This window comes from Leptonychotes weddellii, chromosome 14 (assembly GCF_054177405.1).
Source record: "Leptonychotes weddellii isolate Sample4059 chromosome 14, ASM5417740v2, whole genome shotgun sequence".
In the NCBI taxonomy this organism is placed as follows: Eukaryota; Metazoa; Chordata; class Mammalia; order Carnivora; family Phocidae; genus Leptonychotes; species Leptonychotes weddellii.
The window spans coordinates 9,911,105-9,929,014 of NC_138382.1; the positions used below are offsets into that span (position 1 = coordinate 9,911,105).

Consider the following 17,910-nt stretch of genomic DNA (forward strand, 5'->3'; position numbering starts at 1 on the left):
TTGAGTCCTGATTCCCATACGGCCTGTCCACTGAGTTTACTAAATGAAGAGAAGTAAAAAGGGTGATAGAAATAGAAGAAGCTGGTAACTCTTCAAGAAAAGACCTCTGGCTAAGCAGACTGCAACATACAAGAATGCTTTTGTTTTTCAGTGTATAGAGACATCCTGGCTTGTGGCAGAGGGGATTCATTTTTTATAAGAAGCCACTTTGAATGTGAGAAGGAAACCCCCCAGAGCCTGGCCTTCACCAGGGGGGAGGTCTTCCGAGTCGTAGATACGCTGTACGATGGCAAGCTGGGCCACTGGCTGGCTGTGAGGATTGGAAACGAATTGGAGAAAGGTTTAATCCCCAACAAAAGCAGGTATCTGAGATCACATACTCCCATACACCTCTCTTAAGCTTTCCCCCCATAAATCAATTACAGTCCCTTTCCTGCTCAGAGAGGAAGCCCCACATGACTTCATCATTTGTCTTTGTGTCCTCTCCCATCACCTACTTCTGGTTCATGAGAAGTGGCCTGGGACTGTGAGATAGCCACCAACTGGTTTGCTGTATTTAGTTAGCATCATGTCGTTGGTTGTTACCCCTGGCTGGTGTTTAAACAGTTTGCTATGGAGTGTCTGCTACCTCGCACAGCATACCTCGCACGGCACGCAAACAGGTGCCAGAGTGGCTGGAGTGCATCGACACAACTCTCAGAGACGAGTTGCGCTTGACCACTGTCTGGCCCCCAGCCTTGGGAGAGGCTTATGCGCCCCAGTTAACACTTGTTGGTTGGCTGACTGGGGAAAGTAAGAAAGATAATTGTACTTTGGCAGGCATTTTGGTTATGTTTACTATATACCAGCCTACCAGAATGAGCCAAGTTTATTGTGTTACTGAGCTATTTCTGGTAGATGTTATGGGCACCCAGCCTTTCTCTGCTTCCACTGGGTAAAGAAAGTTCCCACATTTCCCACTCTGTGAAACTTTTTCCAATCTCAAGCTGCATCTTCTGTAATCCAAGTTCATAAACAACATTGACTGGTTTTGGTTAATTTTAACTTCATTTGTGCATTTTCTGGCTTTAGAGATTTACTATCTGTGGTTTCTTCTCTCAGAGCTGAACAAATGGCCAGCGTTCAGAATGCCCAGAGAGACAATGCTGGGGACAGAGCAGATTTCTGGAGAATGCGTGGCCAGAGATCTGGTGTGAAGAAAAACTTAAGGAAGAGTCGGGAAGATCTAACAGCTGTTGTGTCAGTTAGCACCAAGTTCCCGGCTTATGAGAGGGTTTTGCTGCGAGAAGGTAAGAAAGCCAAGTGGGGCCAGTAAATGATCTGACTGGGCTCTGAGCCTGTTTTTCTTCATTTTCAGACTGTAATAGTCAGGTTCAAACTTACCACACTACTTAAACCAAAGCCAGGCTAGAGTGTTATCATATTCATACATGAAATAAGACTTTCAAAAAAGTGAGCTGTGTAGATTCCTACAAGGCGGTGTATTTCCACGTCTTCAGTAACTGTTTTTAATACTACCATTCAGAAATTTATATATATTACCAATAGCAAAGTTATTTTTGGTCCTGGGGAGAGGAGTGAGGCATATTCTTCAGAAAAGAGCGGGGCTGAATTGGGGGAGGGAGAACACAATTTCTTCATTTAGTCATGTTATCACTAGCCTGTAAAATACTTTTGCTTCTTATCTTAGTAGCTGAGGAAGTGTGTTTCCATGGCCTTTCTTGTCTCATTTCAGCTGGTTTCAAGAGACCTGTGGTCTTATTTGGGCCTATAGCAGATATAGCACTGGAAAAGTTGGCAAATGAGTTACCGGACCTGTTCCAAACTGCTAGTAAGTCTGTTGATGATTTTTTTCTCTCCCAATTTTTATTTTGAAAAATATCTAATACACAGGATAAATGAAAAAAATAATGAATGCCCACATATCCTGCACATGGAGTCACTGTCACCGATCAAAAAGTTTTGCCTTATACATCCCCTACCATAGACATAGACACTTACACAATTTAAAAAATTTCTTTTGAGCCATTTGAAATTAAGTTGCAGACATTATAACATTTTTTACCCATGTGAATCTCCTCAGCACAAGGACATTCTTCTCCTGTACAACCACACTACATCATCACAGCCAGGAAATTTAACAATGATATAGTAATACTTAGTAAATAGTCTGTTTATGTTTTTCTAGAATTCTCCTGTCTTCTACCTCATTTTCTATCTTGCTATCTTGCAGAGTCCAAGCCCCTGTCTCACCTGTCAGACTGCCTCCTTCCTCATGATTAGATTTCACTTAAAGAGGTGGTGTGGGCCCTTTTCATGGTCTCTTCAGGGCGGCTCCTGATGTCAGATGTTCCATCATTGCTGATGCTGGGTTGGAGTCTTTGGTCCTGATTTCTAAAAAAAATTACTTAGCTCTTTGTTTTGCTTTCGCAGAAACAGAACCAAAAGATGCAGGATCTGAGAAATCCAGTGGGGTGGTGCGGTTAAATACTGTGCGGCAAATTATCGAACAGGTGAGGAAGCTCATCCAAAGGCCATGTTGTCAGAAAGAATTGGGTCACAGTTTGCCGCAGTCTTTTTGGAACAGAATCTGTATTTTAATAATCATTAAATGTTAATGATAAAAAAATGAATATAAACATAAGCTGTTGCATTGTGTGGAAACCAGTCGATGTTCAGTGGCAGTGATATACTGGTTTTTTTCAGAGTTCTCAACATTATACCAAATAACCTGTTAATTCGTTTACTCAGAAGTGGGCATAATGTGGAGGAAATTGTTTTCTGCTTTTTGGTTTAAACTGACAAGTTTTACCTGATGTATCCTTAAGACAAACTCTTTGCTGCTCTGTGACTTTACATACTCATTTACATAACTTTTCCGCATTTCTAACAGGATAAGCATGCACTATTGGATGTGACTCCTAAAGCTGTGGACCTGTTGAATTATACTCAGTGGTTCCCGATTGTGATTTTTTTCAACCCAGACTCTAGACAAGGTGTCAAAACCTTGAGACAGAGGTTGAATCCAACGTCCAACAAAAGTTCTCGGAAGTTATATGATCAAGCCAACAAGCTTAAAAAAACTTGTGCACATCTTTTTACAGGTAAGTGAAATTTAAAATGTTGTCTCTTTGCTCCACAGTGAGAAACAGAGAATTGAAGAATGGAAGAAATAAGAAAATAATCTGAAGAAGAGTAATCTGAAATCCTATTCATGACTCTTTGAAAAGAAACTAATCCTATAAAATGATAACTAGACTCATGGCATTTATTTATTTAATTTAGATTGAAAATGATCGTAAAGATCCATGACATGCAAAAATTGGTCATTTTGATAGGTTCAAAATTTTGTGTGGGACTGCAGGCCAGTGATTGAGCCCAACGCACCATCTAACACCCACATCTCTATATAGATTCTATCACTGTTCTCTATTTACCATGGATGTGTGCACTAACAGAGTGGTAGGAACTTGGTTTCATTATTTAAAATGGTCCCAAAATAGAAACTTGAACACTCTGTGTATTAGATGATATTGAGGATTTATTACTCTCATTTTTAGGATAATAAATGATACTGTGATTATGTTTAAAAATAGAGTCTTTATCTTCTAGAAATGTATACTAAATAAAATATTTATGGATGACCTAATATGATGCCTAGCATTTGCTTAAATTATCTTTGGTGAGGAGAGTGGGTGGGGATATAGACAAGACTGGCCAAGAGTTGACAGTTGTGGAAGCTGGGTAATGTAGACAAGGAAGATCATGTTCTCTCTGTATATGGTTAAAATTTCACATAATAGAATTTTTTTAAGTTCCTGATATTAAGACCCATTGCTGCTATTCCTTATAGAAGTAAAATAATCTAAGAATGTAGCATGTTTAGTAACTGAATATATGCAAGACCTATATATGTGACTAGTTCTGTGAATGTGGTATAAATCAGGGTTTAAAAGGGTTATGTCAAGTTTTTGGTCAAGCAGTTTTGTGGGAGCAGCATGAAGGGACTGTATGGATAGAACATCCTTAGGATAACGACAGCCTTTCAAGTTCAATGCTGCTCTCCCTCTACTTAGGTCATTTCTAGCGGATCTGACACTGGGGAGGGAGGGAGGGGGCGGGTGGCGAGTGGCGAGTAGATGAATGTATGTCCACACTGGACTCTTTGTTTTATTGTCACTGGCTTCTCTTGTTAAAGAGATGCACTGTTTACCACTGTGGTGAAATGCTGAAACTGACAGGTATAGGAGAGAGTGGTCTATAATAAAACTGGGTTTTTGTGAATGTAGAGTCTTAAGAGCTTGTGTTTTTGATACTTTCATACATAATGTTTCCTCTGTTGTTTTTACTTCTGCTACTACTTACGGTAATAATATTATTACTATTTTTATTATAGCAGTAGCTAACAGTGGTCAGCCTTTCATGTTTGCTTATTGGACCGTAAGAAAGGCCAGCGACTTCTGCAAGGTCACACGTCTAGTGTATGGCTGAGCCCAGATAACACTGTGGTGTCTCTGACTGTGTGTCCACTTTTCTGTATGTTACAGCACAAATGTATTTTTTAATGCCAGAAAGGGTCATAGAGTGTAATTCCTCCATTTAACAGATAATTCATCCACTTAACCAAGACCTGCAAGGTTGTGACTGATATTAAACCTATCCCCACTTCATCCCCTCCGCCCACCTTTGCTTAAGTCAACTGAATGACTAGGGGCTTGCTTTAGAGTTGAATTTGGGGTTCATGTGAGGATAGGAGATACCAGGAAGGGAAATAAACTTACGGCATTTTTTTTTGACTTAAGAGTAGGAAGAATAGAACTGAGCTGATGAATACAGTAATTCAAAATCCAGGTTGCAGGTGGTCTCCCCAGGCTCAATATCCTATTTTTCCCTTGTTGCACAGTAATGAGAAGCTTCCGTTTCCCGCAGAGGAGTATTTAATTATGACAATATTAAAATGACTCCCCTTGCAAACTCAAGGTACTCCTCCGTTAAGTGGAGATGACAAGGGAAGCTTTATTCTGAGATCTGCCCCAAAGCGAATTAATTATCATTGTAAGTTAAAATGTTAGGCTGCCCTTCCTTACAGAATGCTTTAGTGTTGTGCTTATCACAGTTATTTTTCCAAACATAAGGTTTGAATTACATGTTTTCTTGAAATTCCTGAAGTACTCAGTTCATGGTTTGAAGACCAATGAAATGGAACTGTGGACTGAGAAACCCAAGCAGGGCCACCATTTATGTGAAACTGTGGGATTTTTCAAGTACCACAGGATATTCTCACACTTTATCAGCTTCCCCAGGTTTCAGTAATGTGAAATTTTTACAGGTCAGTCCTGGGACTCTGTAAGTCCTAAACAAAGGCTACTGATTATTATTAGTGATATTAAACCTATTTTATTATCTTTCAATATTACATGTTAAAAAAAATAGTTCCATGTCATTATAGTCTTTGAAAAGACTTGAGGGAAAAAGTGAAACTTGTACCAGCTGAAAAAACCCCAACTGCAGTAGCCAATTCTTGGTTTCCCAAGGGAATATAGAGACTGGTAACCAGAGGAAGCAGATGGAAGGTGCTATCCTCTGGCTGGGGCACCTTGGTTGATGGTTGCTCGTTTAGAGGGGGTACCTGCCACATGAATAGGTTTATTGAGATTTAATTTATATACCCTATAATTTACCCATTTAAAGTGTACAGTTCAGTGGTTTTTAGTATATTCAGAGCTGTACAGCCTTCACCACAATCAATTTTAGGATGTTTTCATCATTCTAAAAAGAAAGCCAGTATCCTTCACAGTCATTCCACTTTCTCCCTACCCATCCAGCCATACATATCACCTTCTGCTGTTGCACTTGGCACTTCCCAACACCCTCCTTGGCTGAGGAGGGAGTAATAACCATACTTGTGCTGGGGCTGGAAATGGATGCCCTCAGAGTCCCAGGACTCCCAGCCAAGACAGAGGCTGAGTGCAGATTCTTTAGATAATTCACTGTCTGGAGTTTGAGAGATGCATTAGGCCTATCCAAGGGATTTAGGCCTAGTCCAGAGGTTGGGAGCAACAGGAATTAACTCATACATATAGTGTATAATAATGCTCACAAAGAATCTGAAAAACCTAATGAGCAAAAGCCAACAGTAAACCAAAGGTACTTGACGGCAAGGGAAGGCAATATCAAGTTGTGCCACCCACATCTTAAAAGTAGGTCAAGTGCATGAATTGGATGGTACCAGCTTAGTCTGTGTTACCTTTATAGGGGGCTTAAGAAATTAGCTACTATGAGGGTTTGGTTTTTTTTTTTTTCCATATACTTGATTCAGTGTGAATTCAGTAAGGTCTTAGGACTTTTTCATTGTATCAGGAGGCATGAACATATTTTCTTCATTTCATAAATGGCCCTTTTAACTTTAGGTTTTCCTCACAATAAATACAGATTATATTCATCTTAAATAACTCCAACATAAAGCTCAAAAAGCAGCTTAATGTATACATTTACTGCAAACCACTCATTTTGTTTCTGGGGTGTATAATCTCACTTCCATATTTAAATACTATGGCATCATATTTTACCCAAGAGCACAATAATCTTTGCAAAGTGCAGGGGTGCCTGGGTGGCTCAGCTGTTAAGCATCTGCCTTCAGCTCAGGTCATGATTCCAGAGTCCTGGGATGGAGCCCCGCATCGGGCTCCCTGCTTAGTGGGAAGCCTGCTTCTCCCTCTCCCACGCCCTCTGCTTGTGTTCCTTCTCTCACTTTGTCTCTGTCAAATAAATAAAATCTTTAAAAAAAAAAAAAATCTTTGCAAAGTGCAGTGATCAGGATACAAAAGCCCAAGGAATCAAGGTTAATTTTCCTTGAGTTGTGCAATGTATCAGCTTATTCTAATGCTATAAATAACTGATATGAAGGAAATTCTAAGCTCATTCAGGACTTTTCCACAGTCAGGGTTAGAACATTTTATTTTTTTTTATTTTTTATTTTTTTAAATATTTTTATTTATTTAACAGAGAGAGACACAGTGAGAGAGGGAACACAAACAGGGAGAGTGGGAGAGGGAGAAGCAGGCTTCCCGCGGAGCGGGAATCCCGATGCGGGGCTCGATCCCAGGACCCTGGGATCATGACCTGAGCCGAAGGCAGACGCTTAACCGACTGAGCCACCCAGGCGCCCCAGGGTTAGAACATTTTAAATGAAAGAATGGTACAGGTTATTCAGAAGAAAACTTGAAACATAATTGCTTACAAATTGCTTTATGGTTCTTTTTTGGCTACACACACACACACACACACACACACACACACACGTATGTATGTATGTATGTATGTATATGGCATTACACAGACTTCAGGATAGATGGACCAGGGGGCCTAACTTTTACCAAGCCCCAGTTTTCTTTTGGGTGCTACACATAATGTCATATCCTTTATTAAAAGGCTATGACACAGTTTAAAAAAATATCCTAATTTACCTGCAGTCTGATTATTTTAGGCCCGACTTAATTTATTATTCTGGAGCAATTTGCTTGACCATTTTATCCCTGTTAGGTCCATAAATTCATATTGCTGGAGAACGACTGCATATGTTTTACTTGGTTGGTATTTTGTGTTTGTGTTTATTTTTATTTTTATTACTTTTAAAGATTTTATTTATTTATTCATGAGAGGCAGAGGGAAAAGCAGGCTCCCCAAGGCGCAGGGATCCCGATGCAGGACTTGATCCCAGGACCCCGGGATCATGACCTGAGCCGAAGGCAGACAGTTAACCATCTGAGCCACCCAGGCGCCCTTGTATTTGTTTTTAGATGGGCTGTGCTCTATGGTGGCTAAGGCCATAGGTTCTAAAAGCAAACTTCTGAGCTTGTATCTAGGTTTCTTCACTTGTTTGGTGTGAGGCCTTGGGCTAGATACTCTCAATACTGTGCCTCAATTTCTCTTCTGTAAAATGGGGACAGTAGTGATACCTACTTTTTAAGGTTTGGATAAACAAGAAATGAGCTCATCCATGTAAGGTATTTGGAAAAGTGCTTGGTTGATCCATAGTACTATTATATAAGGTATATTTCGTTCTGAATAGAAAATACATATTCTTTAAATACACACCTGTAGAGTTCGGTTAATCTGTATACATATTCTAAAATATTTAAGCCTATCAAAATTATATAACTTAAATGTTACCTTTAGTTTTTTTTTTTTTTGGAGATATCCAACAGTAAATTTGTGTATGCTTTTCTTATTTATAACATCCATGCCTATGTAACGATCTTAAAAATACAGTACTTTTAGGTTTTAGATGTGTTTTCTTTGCTCCTAAAAACACAATTGTTAAACATACCTTTTAAAGGTAGCTTTTCTGAAAAATAGACATTCTGAAAAGAAAGTAATTCATTTTTGGCTTTAGAACATTCATCTGTAATGTAATCTCCCAACAGCTAGAGCAGTAATGGTTTTAATTACATTCAACTAAAGGGATTTATTTTTCAAATATGTGTGTACTTTCTCTTGCATTTGCCAAAGTTTTAATTCAAATATGACAAAAATGAGTAAAATTATGTGAAGTAGCATTTTTAATAAACATTCCTCTGGAAACTGATGCAAACCTTTTGTTTACATTTCTATAGCTACTATCAACCTAAATCCAGCCAATGATAGCTGGTTTGGAAGCTTGAAGGACACAATTCAGCATCAGCAAGGAGAAGCAGTTTGGGTCTCTGAAGGAAAGGTATGTGGCATAGATACTCTGCTACGAGGTGAGAGTCCATGTTCTGAATCTTTTCTCAGGAGGGTAGTGAATGTAGTCAAACCATGCCCATTTGAAGTGATTCCAGCATATGTGCTAATCAAGTTTGAAATTTTACAAATTCTCTGAAAAAGTAATAAAATGAAGGGACTTTTCAAAGAAAAGTAGAATGTGATGTATGTGACCCTACATTCACTTCCCTTTTACTTTTAACGTAGTAACTAGTGTTGTATTCCAAGCACACTAATCAGAGCTTACAAGATCTTGTGCTGAGCTCCACAGCTTTCTTACTAAGGATATGGGAAAGTCAGCATGGAAGGGAGAGGTGAGGATAAGGGTCATGGAGAATACATTTAAAAATTATTTAAAAAAAAAAAAAAAGGAAAAGCTAGCAGAGTTGGAATCATTTGCTTAGAAGATTGGAGGAGAATGTGTCCTAGGAATTCGGAATTCGAGTAGGTTGGTAAGAGGGTGCTCGGAACCTTGTGTAGGCTTCTAAAATTGGCTAGCTTCTCATCCTTGCAGGTAGTTTACCCATAGTTCTACTGAAGGGAGGAAGCAAAGAGATTATACAATTTCTTGTGGTTCTAAGGCTTTGGTGCTAGTATTCTGTAGTCCAGCTGAATTGAACTAGTTTGTGAGAGGTCAGAGGAAGATTTTGTTGCGAAAATGACTCAATTAACCAATTAGATTGTTGAGTCCTAGTCTTGCCCTTTGGAAACTGCATATTTAGTCAAGGTGTCTAGCATCTTCTGAGCGCTTACAGCCTGCTGAGGTTCTGTGCTATAGCCTCCTTTGTGAGAACAGGTTGAACAGGACACAGCTTCCTTCCTCAAGGATTTGAGAATCTTGCGGAGGAATGGAGAGGTATGCAGCACCAGGCAGTGTATATTATTACAAGAGACAGTATTAGCAGAAAAAGCTTGAAAGGAGCTCAAAGTCTTGAAGAGAAGCACAACAATCTGAGGAAGCATGGCTCAGTATTGGGATACAGGATGGTAGTAAGGATAGATAGGGTGGTGGGTTCCTAGTTTGAATCCCTGCACAAAAAGTCAACATAGTAATCTCAAGCCAAGTGATTTAAGGAAAATAAAGCTGACTTCCCTTTCTAGAAAATGTCAAAGTTTCAGTCACTTGGCTGTGCCCTTGGGAATTTTCTTGAGTCCCCACTCCCAGGAGCCATGTTGGCCCCACTGACCCTCCGAAACAAATTCCTCTAGATGGAAGGGATGGATGATGACCCTGAAGACCGCATGTCCTACTTAACTGCCATGGGCGCAGACTATCTGAGTTGCGACAGCCGCCTCATCAGTGACTTTGAAGACACCGACGGCGAAGGAGGCGCCTACACTGACAATGAGCTGGATGAGCCAGCTGAGGAGCCACTGGTGTCTTCCATCACCCGCTCCTCGGAGCCGGTGCAGCATGAGGAGGTGAGGCGAGGCAGGCCACAGGCTGTGAGGCCATGAGCAGGAAAAGGAGTTTCTGCTGTTTCACTTGAATTCTTCTGGACAGCTGTTTATTCAGGGTGCTGTGGAAGGTATTCCTTAGAGCTGGAACAGATGACTTTTAGGGGGTTTCTGATGCTAAGTCAATGCCTGTACAATAGCATTTGTGGTTAATGGGAAAGCCAGACAGGAACGACATGCTGGGCGAGGTTGAGTGATCAGCACTCATCACACTGATGTTCTCGAGCATGATGGATTCGCTAAACAGCTTTATGTGCCAGCTGTCAAATTACAAGTGGAACATTATTTTTAAATACAATTTTGTTGTATTTACTTGTAACCTTTGATTAGGTTTCTTTGTACTTTTAGGTATCCTTGCTTTTTCTTATCCATCCTACCTTTAACCTTTCTAATCTTGCCAAAACTCCTGAGTATTTCCCCATCAGTTTCCTTCTCTCTTGTACTTCAATGATTTTTTAATTGAGTTTCTGATCAAATATACATCTGATCCTGCATACTGTGCATCCACCAGTGAATAGACAACTTCTGTGATCCTAGAGATCGTGTCAACAGGCACTAAGGACCAATTAGTAGTTATACCTCAGAGAACACTGGGATAATGGAGATGAGGTTATCCATATATTCGAATAGTTATTTTTGTGGACTTCTCTTTAGCAAGTCAGCTCATTTTGGTGAATGGTTTTACTCTTTATGAAATAGAAGTACCAAAAAATAAGTTGAGCGGGGGATAAAACCCACCAAGGCCAAAAAATTAGTACATACCGGTAGACAAGTTATAAAGAATAAATTAACTCGCTAATAGCTACAGGTAGATGAGCTTATGCTTAAAAATATTAACAGCTGTAAGTGATAAAAGAGATTTTAGACTTTAGGAGGACTTTGGGGGGATTATTTTAAAGGAAGAGACTACTACAATGGATGCTAGTTAAAAAAAAAAAACTTAAGCATTTGCTAATGGAAATATGCTGATATCTGCCTTTTCAGTAAAGAAGCACTGGGTCAGTATCCTAATTTACGCAAGTTATGAACCTCAGCTTCTGAATTCTTGCAACTTGGCAGAAGTCCAGCAAAGTAGATGAGTGTTCTCTTCTTTTTGCTGGGATCTTCTTGTTGTGAATGAACTTTTATGTCTTGTAGAGCATAAGGAAGCCCAGCCCAGAGCCACGAGCTCAGATGAGGAGGGCTGCTAGCAGAGATCAACTTAGGGACAGTAGCCCACCCCCAGCATTCAAGCCAGAACCACCTAAGGTATGTGGCTGGGAAGCCCACGATGGGGAGGAAGAATAAGCAGATACCTGGACAGCTTCCTGCATAGCCAGGAAGAGCACACACAATGAGATGGTGTTGAATTATGGTTTTGGCTCACTCTTTTGCTATTAAAACGTGTCTTTTGGTTTGTTGGGTGAACCCCAAAATTAGGGAAGAGTGAAAAGAAGGAAAGGCAGTTTTAAGAGAGCATACAGTTTTAGAACTGTTGGTATTTTATTTATTTACTTATTCATTTATTTTTATTTTTTTTAAAGATTTTATTTATTTGACAGAGAGAGCACAAGCAGAAGGAGAGAGAGGGAGAAGCAGGCTCCCTGCTGGGCAAGGAGCCCGATGTGGGACTCGATCCCAGGACCCTGGGATCATGACCCGGGCCGAAGGCAGCCGCTTAACCGACTGAGCCACCCAAGCATCCCGTCATTTATTATTTTTTATTTAAAATTTTCTTTCAGCAAGAATAGAAGTTTGACAAATACTGAATGTCCAGAAGAACCGATCTCAGAATCTGTTTTTCTTTTTCAGTTAGAGTTTTCTGCCCACAGTCTGATTTAGAGATAGCAGACAATCCCTACTGGTGATTTACTACAGAAAACAATCACCACCACTGTTTATGATGCCTCTCATTATGAGGACAGCTTAATTTATTTTTAAATTAAATCATTACTCAGAACAGAATCAATAATAACACATGGTGTATGTCATATCATTTTTGACCCCCTTTCTGAATCAAATCTATAAATAGAGGCTTTCCCTAATAACCCAATAAAATTTCTCCATTTAACTCAATACTTTAGATAGGAAGAAAGTAATCACTGATTATGTGAGCTGTCAGAAATAAGTGACCTCATAAAATGTATCACTGAAAATGTACAAGCAGGCCTAGGATTGAAGTCTCATTCATGGCTGGACAGAGGCCTTCCCTCTGGGCTAGGGCATGCACCCTTGGTATGTGAACTCAGGATCCCACTCTTTGATCCTGAATCCCCCTGACTTGTTCTGAGGTCTTCTCCAAGATACTAATCTTAATCTCTTCTAGTACAAAAATAGGTCTGATCTGCCTCTACACTTGCAGGCCTCCCAGCCCTTCCCCAACACCCCCCTGGTTTCCTAGAGCTCTTAGTACTTTTTTGTAGGAAGCAAGGTAGGGCTCAGGATGCCCAACCAGTGGCTGTTTGTCCTGCAGTATTTGATTCCTTGTCAGAATGGTATTTGTTGACCATCTCTGGAAACTGATCAGGAAACGGGAGTGTATTAAATCACTAATACAGATTTGAAAATAAATGGAAAGCCCAGGGTAAAAATATGTTCATTGTTCTCTGCAGGCCAAAACCCAGAACAGAGAAGAATCCTTTGACTTCTCCAGATCCCATGAATATAAGTCAAACCCTTCAGCCGTTGCTGGTAATGAAGTTTCCGGGGCATCTACCAAAGGTTATCCCCCTCCTGTTGCAGCAAAACCTGCCTTTGGAAGGTCTATACTGAAGCCCTCCACTCCTGTCCCTCCCCCAGAGTGTGAGGAGGTGGGAGAGGGCAGTGAGGAGCAAGAAGGCACTCCCAAGTCTGTCCTGGGCAAAGTAAAAATATTTGAGAAGATGGATCACAAGGCAAGATTACAGAGAATGCAAGAGCTCCAAGAAGCACAGAATGCAAGGGTAATTGTTTTTAAACCACTAGACTGCCTTAACATGTCAAGAGTAAAAGTGTTGTTTCATTTCATGTAATGATTTGCAGTCCTTTTTTCCCTGGTACAGACGTGAAGAGGATGTTCACGTGCCTGATACCCCAGGCACATGCTATGTGTATATCCCCGTTTCCAGATTACCAGCTATCACTGTGTCCCTCTTTCTTCTAATCAAGAAAGCCTAATGGTATAGGTGAAAAAGATTCTGCTTTTCATACCTCAGAACTTTAGATCAGGTTCTGGAATGGGGAAGTAGTAGGACAAGAGAATCAGTGCCTGTCTGAAGTTATTTTTCCTTAGAACACTGTTGTATTTGTTTGGTAACTGAATTTTAATTTGCTCCCAGATTTGCCATAGAAACCAAGCAAACCTTGGATGCTAAAATGAAAGGCCCATAGATTGTACTTTTTGATACTGTTTGAATTTTTGTACCATATGCATATCTAACTTTCACAAGTCAAAGAAGAATGTAAGTAAATACTCCTGGAACATACTCTGCCCAGTGAATAGGGGAGTTTTTCTTCATTTAAGACTGTCACAACAGCAGCAGTGCTTCTGAGCATTTTTCTTTTTCTGTTTTGTTTGTTTGTTTTGGCAGTAAAATATACATAACATTTACCATTTTAACCATTTTTTCCCATTTTAACTATTTTTTAAGTGTTCAGTGGCATTAAGTACATTTACAGTGTTCTCCAGTCCTCACCACCATCCATCTCCAGAACTTTTTCATCCCTCCTCACTGAACCTCCCCCCATTATCCCCTCCCCCATCCCTGGTAATCACCATACTACTGTCTGTCTTCATGAATTTGACTACTTAGGAACCCCATTTAAATGGAATCATACAGTATTTGTCCTTGTTGTAGCATGTGGCAGAATTTCATTGCTTTTAAACATTTTTCTTATTTGACATGTAATACTAGGCAATCACATACAACCATAAAAACTAGAGAGTTGCTTCTGTTTTTCCTCCTCTATTCAAAATGGGATTGGAAAATGGGACCAGCAAGAAACCAGCAAGCCACCCAGCAATTATTCATTCTTTCCCTTTTGTTCTTTTTTTCTTCCCCTGTAATTACTACAGATTGAAATTGCTCAGAAGCATCCTGATATCTATGCAGTTCCAATCAAAACACACAAGCCAGACCCTGGCCTTTCCCAGCACACAAGGTAAGGGCTGCTCAGCAGTATTAGGTGTAAAAAGGGGGCCTGGACTCCTGAGAAAGAATTTCTTCACCTACTTTTCAGTGTAACAAGACAACTTTTTTTCCTGGCCAACTATTTACCTTATTCAGTCCAAAAAAACTTTTTTAAAGATTTATTTATTTCAGAGAGAGAGAGAGCACAAGCAAGAGGGGCAGAGGGAGAGGGAGAGAGAATCTCAAGCAAACTCCACAGTGAGCACTGTGCCAGACACAGGGCTCGATCCCAGGACCCTGAGATCACGACCTGAGATGAAATCAAGAGTCGGACGCTTAACCAACTGCACCACTCAGACGCCCCCTTATTCAGTCAAATTTAATTGTAAAGATTATAGAGCCAAAATTTCATTGTAAGTAAAACCGACAAAGTGTAATCACTGACATTTCAAATTAGTCCCCTTTGACACACTGAAGCACAGATATGCTAAACTGTATTGGGATAGCACATGAGCAAAATTCCTGGGTTTAGATACTAATTGTGGCTCTTATTCAGTATATTCTGGCTCTTAGTCAAGCTCCTTAATTCCTTTGCATCACATAGCAAAGTCAGGCCACTTGTGCTGAACTGCAGTCTGAAGAGAAGGTGACAATCAATTGACCAATGTTGGTAAGATGCTTTATATTTAAAATGCTACATAAACATAAGAATTATGGCAGTGTCTTCCTGTCGAGGTTTTTTTTTTTTTTAAAGATTTTATTTATTTATTTATTTGAGAGCGAGAGAGAGAGAGAAACAGCATGAGAGGGGGGAGGGTCAGAGGGAGAAGCAGGCTCCCCGCCGAGCCGGGAGCCCGATGTGGGACTCGATCCCAGGACTCCGGGACCATGACCTGAGCCGAAGGCAGTCGCTTAACCAACTGAGCCACCCAGGCGCCCCCCTGTCGAGGTTTTAATACTGGATTGTCCTGCTTCCAAGAATAGAAAAAAACAAGTCACATTTTCTTGTGGCCAATCTGACTGGAAGCTAGAGTTTAGTTTTACAGCAATAGAAAACTAGAGGCAAATTTCTTCTTTAACAATTGAACCGTGGTACAGCCAACCAGGTGGCCCCTAGTTGACTGAAACTAGAAGAGAAGTCACTCTGCTGGATGAGCTTGTAGCCAAAGACACAGGTGGGGAAGGCACCCTCGGTCCAATGGGGGAATTCTTAGGTCAGGGAGCACAGGGCTGGCTTCCTCACTCACTGCCCACGTGGGCACTGGCCTTAACCTGTTACTCCCTGATGATGAACCTGCAGCGGGGCCAAAAGTGTCCCTGGTCTGTCAGCAGAATGTGGCGTGTGTCTCAGAGGTTTGCAGTCAGTCCTGGGCACATGGCCGCACTTCCACGGGGCAGTCAGAAGCCCTGGATAAGCTGTGGTGCATTTAACACTCTCACTTTGTTAGTTCCAGGCCACCTGAGCCCCAGAAAGGTCCCTCCAGACTCTACCAGGATCCCAGAGGAAGTTACAGCAGTGATGCTGAAGAGGAAGAATACCGCCAGCAGCTGTCAGAACACTCAAAGCGAGGTTATTACAGCCAGCCTTCCCGGTACCGGGACACGGAATTATAGAGGACTGCGAACCGACTCTTCTGTCTCTCCGCGGCCACCGCTTCAGAGCAATGCTCCCACTGAGCCACGGGATGGTTCTTTCTAGTGAAAATACACTGTGGAGATGTGGGACCTGAACTCCCGTCTCCTCAGGGGGAGCCCAGGGGTCAGCCAATGGAAATTAAGAACTGAAGGCTCTGTGGAACTGGGTCTCGGGAGTTTATGGCCTTTTGCTCAGAATTAAGAAAAACACTACAGTCTGATACTGTTACCTGTTTCAGTGGACCAAATTCTGTATTAATTCATTTGCATATTTTTAACAAGTATATTAAGAAGTGATAACTATTTTCCCTCATCAATATCTGCCTTAGAGGACTGTTTCAGTGAGAGACAGAATGTGAAAAAGGAATTAAAATACTGTCAGACTCAAACTAAATTCAAAGAAATATTACAATTCTAAGTGCCTTTGATGAGAAGTGTCTTAAATTTTCTTCCTCTGAAGCTTTATGCAGAGCCATAATGGACTAAAACATTTTTTTTTTTTTCATGTGTTAGTGTTTTTTTTTTAATGTTATGTTAATCCCCAGGACTAAAACATTTTGACTAAAGTTTTTTACCAGCTTACAAGCTATGGTTTTCTCTGCACTGTGTCATCTTTTCAAGGCATTTGTCTTTGTAATATTTTCCATAAAATCTGACTGTATATATAGTAGCTATACTTGGTAGTTCAGTTACCAGTGCTAAATAGCTTGAAAACCAAGAAATTGGTACAGAAATTTTTTGTCCCTTTAAAACCATGTGCTCCACAAAAGCAGATACTTCAAAAAACCGTATTTCCAAAAGTGTGTGTATTGACAACAGTTTTATAATTTAATAAAAAGGATACTGCAATCAATGATTTGCTTTGTGGTAGATTTCTACACTCGTTTCTGTTTCTGAAAGCAACTTTTATTTCAATTAGTGATCATGAAATGAGAACACACTCCTTGCTGAACATGAAAATGGAGACCCATGTGGAAAAGAAAATGAAACTTACCCAGCATCTTATCCTTCAGATAATTTTAGTGCATTTCCTCGGAGTACATATTTGTGGATGTCTGTATATGTTATAATTAGGGGTATACCGTATTTGCAGTTCTGTTTTCTACTTTCTCCTTTTTTTTTTTTTTAAGGATTTTATTCATTCATTTGAGAGAGGGTGAGCACAGCGGGGGGGGGTGTTGGGGTGAGGGGTTGGGGAGGGACAAGCAGACTCCCTGCTGAGCGCGGAGCCCCATGTGGGCTTATCCTCATGACCCTGAGATCATGACCTGAGCCAAAAGCAAGAGTCAGATGCTGGGCGCCTGGCTGGCTCAGTTGGTTAAGCGACTGCCTTCCGCTCAGGTCATGATCCTGGAGTCCCAGGATCGAGTCCCGCATCCGGCTCCCTGCTCAGCAGGGAGTCTGCTTCTCCCTCGGACCCTCCCCCCTGTCATGTGCTCTCTCTCTCATTCTCTTAAAAAAAAAAAAAAAAGATGGTTAACCAACTGAGCCACCGAGGCACCCGTTTTCTACTGTTTCTATTTAACATTCTATCATGAACGTTTCTCACAGATAGTTAAAACTGAGGTATGCATCATTGCTAGTTAACTGCAAAATAGTATATCCTGTGACTTCATTACTAGACAATTCTGCTATCTTTAGTAGTTTGGATTGTTTACAGTTTTTTGTCTCTTTTACATGCGATGTACCTCTGTGTATAATCCATTTCCGTACATCAATGATCAGCATTTTAATCCTTTTCTGCAGGTAGCTTCTCAGAAGTGGAATTACCGAGCAAAAGCATAAGGAACATTTTTAAGGCTCTTAATATCTACTGCCAAATTGCTTCCTAGAAAAGTTGCATCAATTTATACTCCCACATTCACTCTTTAAAGGTTGTTTAGATGTTTAGAAGTTAGATGATGTTTATTTATTTATTTATTTATTTTTTAAAGATTTTATTTTTTTATTTGACAGAGAGAGACACAGTGAGAGAGGAACACAG

At 40.5% G+C, this 17,910-nt stretch overlaps 1 protein-coding gene across 1 annotated transcript in view; it reads left to right on the forward strand.

Annotated features, from left to right (window-relative positions):
• Nucleotides 1-16,779, forward strand: part of TJP2 (tight junction protein 2) — a 20,834-nt gene extending 4,055 nt beyond the window's left edge. The window contains exons 5-15 of the mRNA XM_081804061.1: nucleotides 119-362; nucleotides 1,102-1,289; nucleotides 1,736-1,831; nucleotides 2,434-2,513; nucleotides 2,894-3,104; nucleotides 8,616-8,716; nucleotides 9,955-10,167; nucleotides 11,341-11,451; nucleotides 12,795-13,124; nucleotides 14,237-14,322; nucleotides 15,740-16,779. Of these exons, the coding sequence (XP_081660187.1) occupies nucleotides 119-362; nucleotides 1,102-1,289; nucleotides 1,736-1,831; nucleotides 2,434-2,513; nucleotides 2,894-3,104; nucleotides 8,616-8,716; nucleotides 9,955-10,167; nucleotides 11,341-11,451; nucleotides 12,795-13,124; nucleotides 14,237-14,322; nucleotides 15,740-15,905 (1,826 nt within the window). The 3' untranslated portion in view covers nucleotides 15,906-16,779. The remainder of the gene's footprint in view (nucleotides 1-118; nucleotides 363-1,101; nucleotides 1,290-1,735; nucleotides 1,832-2,433; nucleotides 2,514-2,893; nucleotides 3,105-8,615; nucleotides 8,717-9,954; nucleotides 10,168-11,340; nucleotides 11,452-12,794; nucleotides 13,125-14,236; nucleotides 14,323-15,739) is intronic.
• Nucleotides 16,780-17,910: the final 1,131 nt, after the last annotated feature.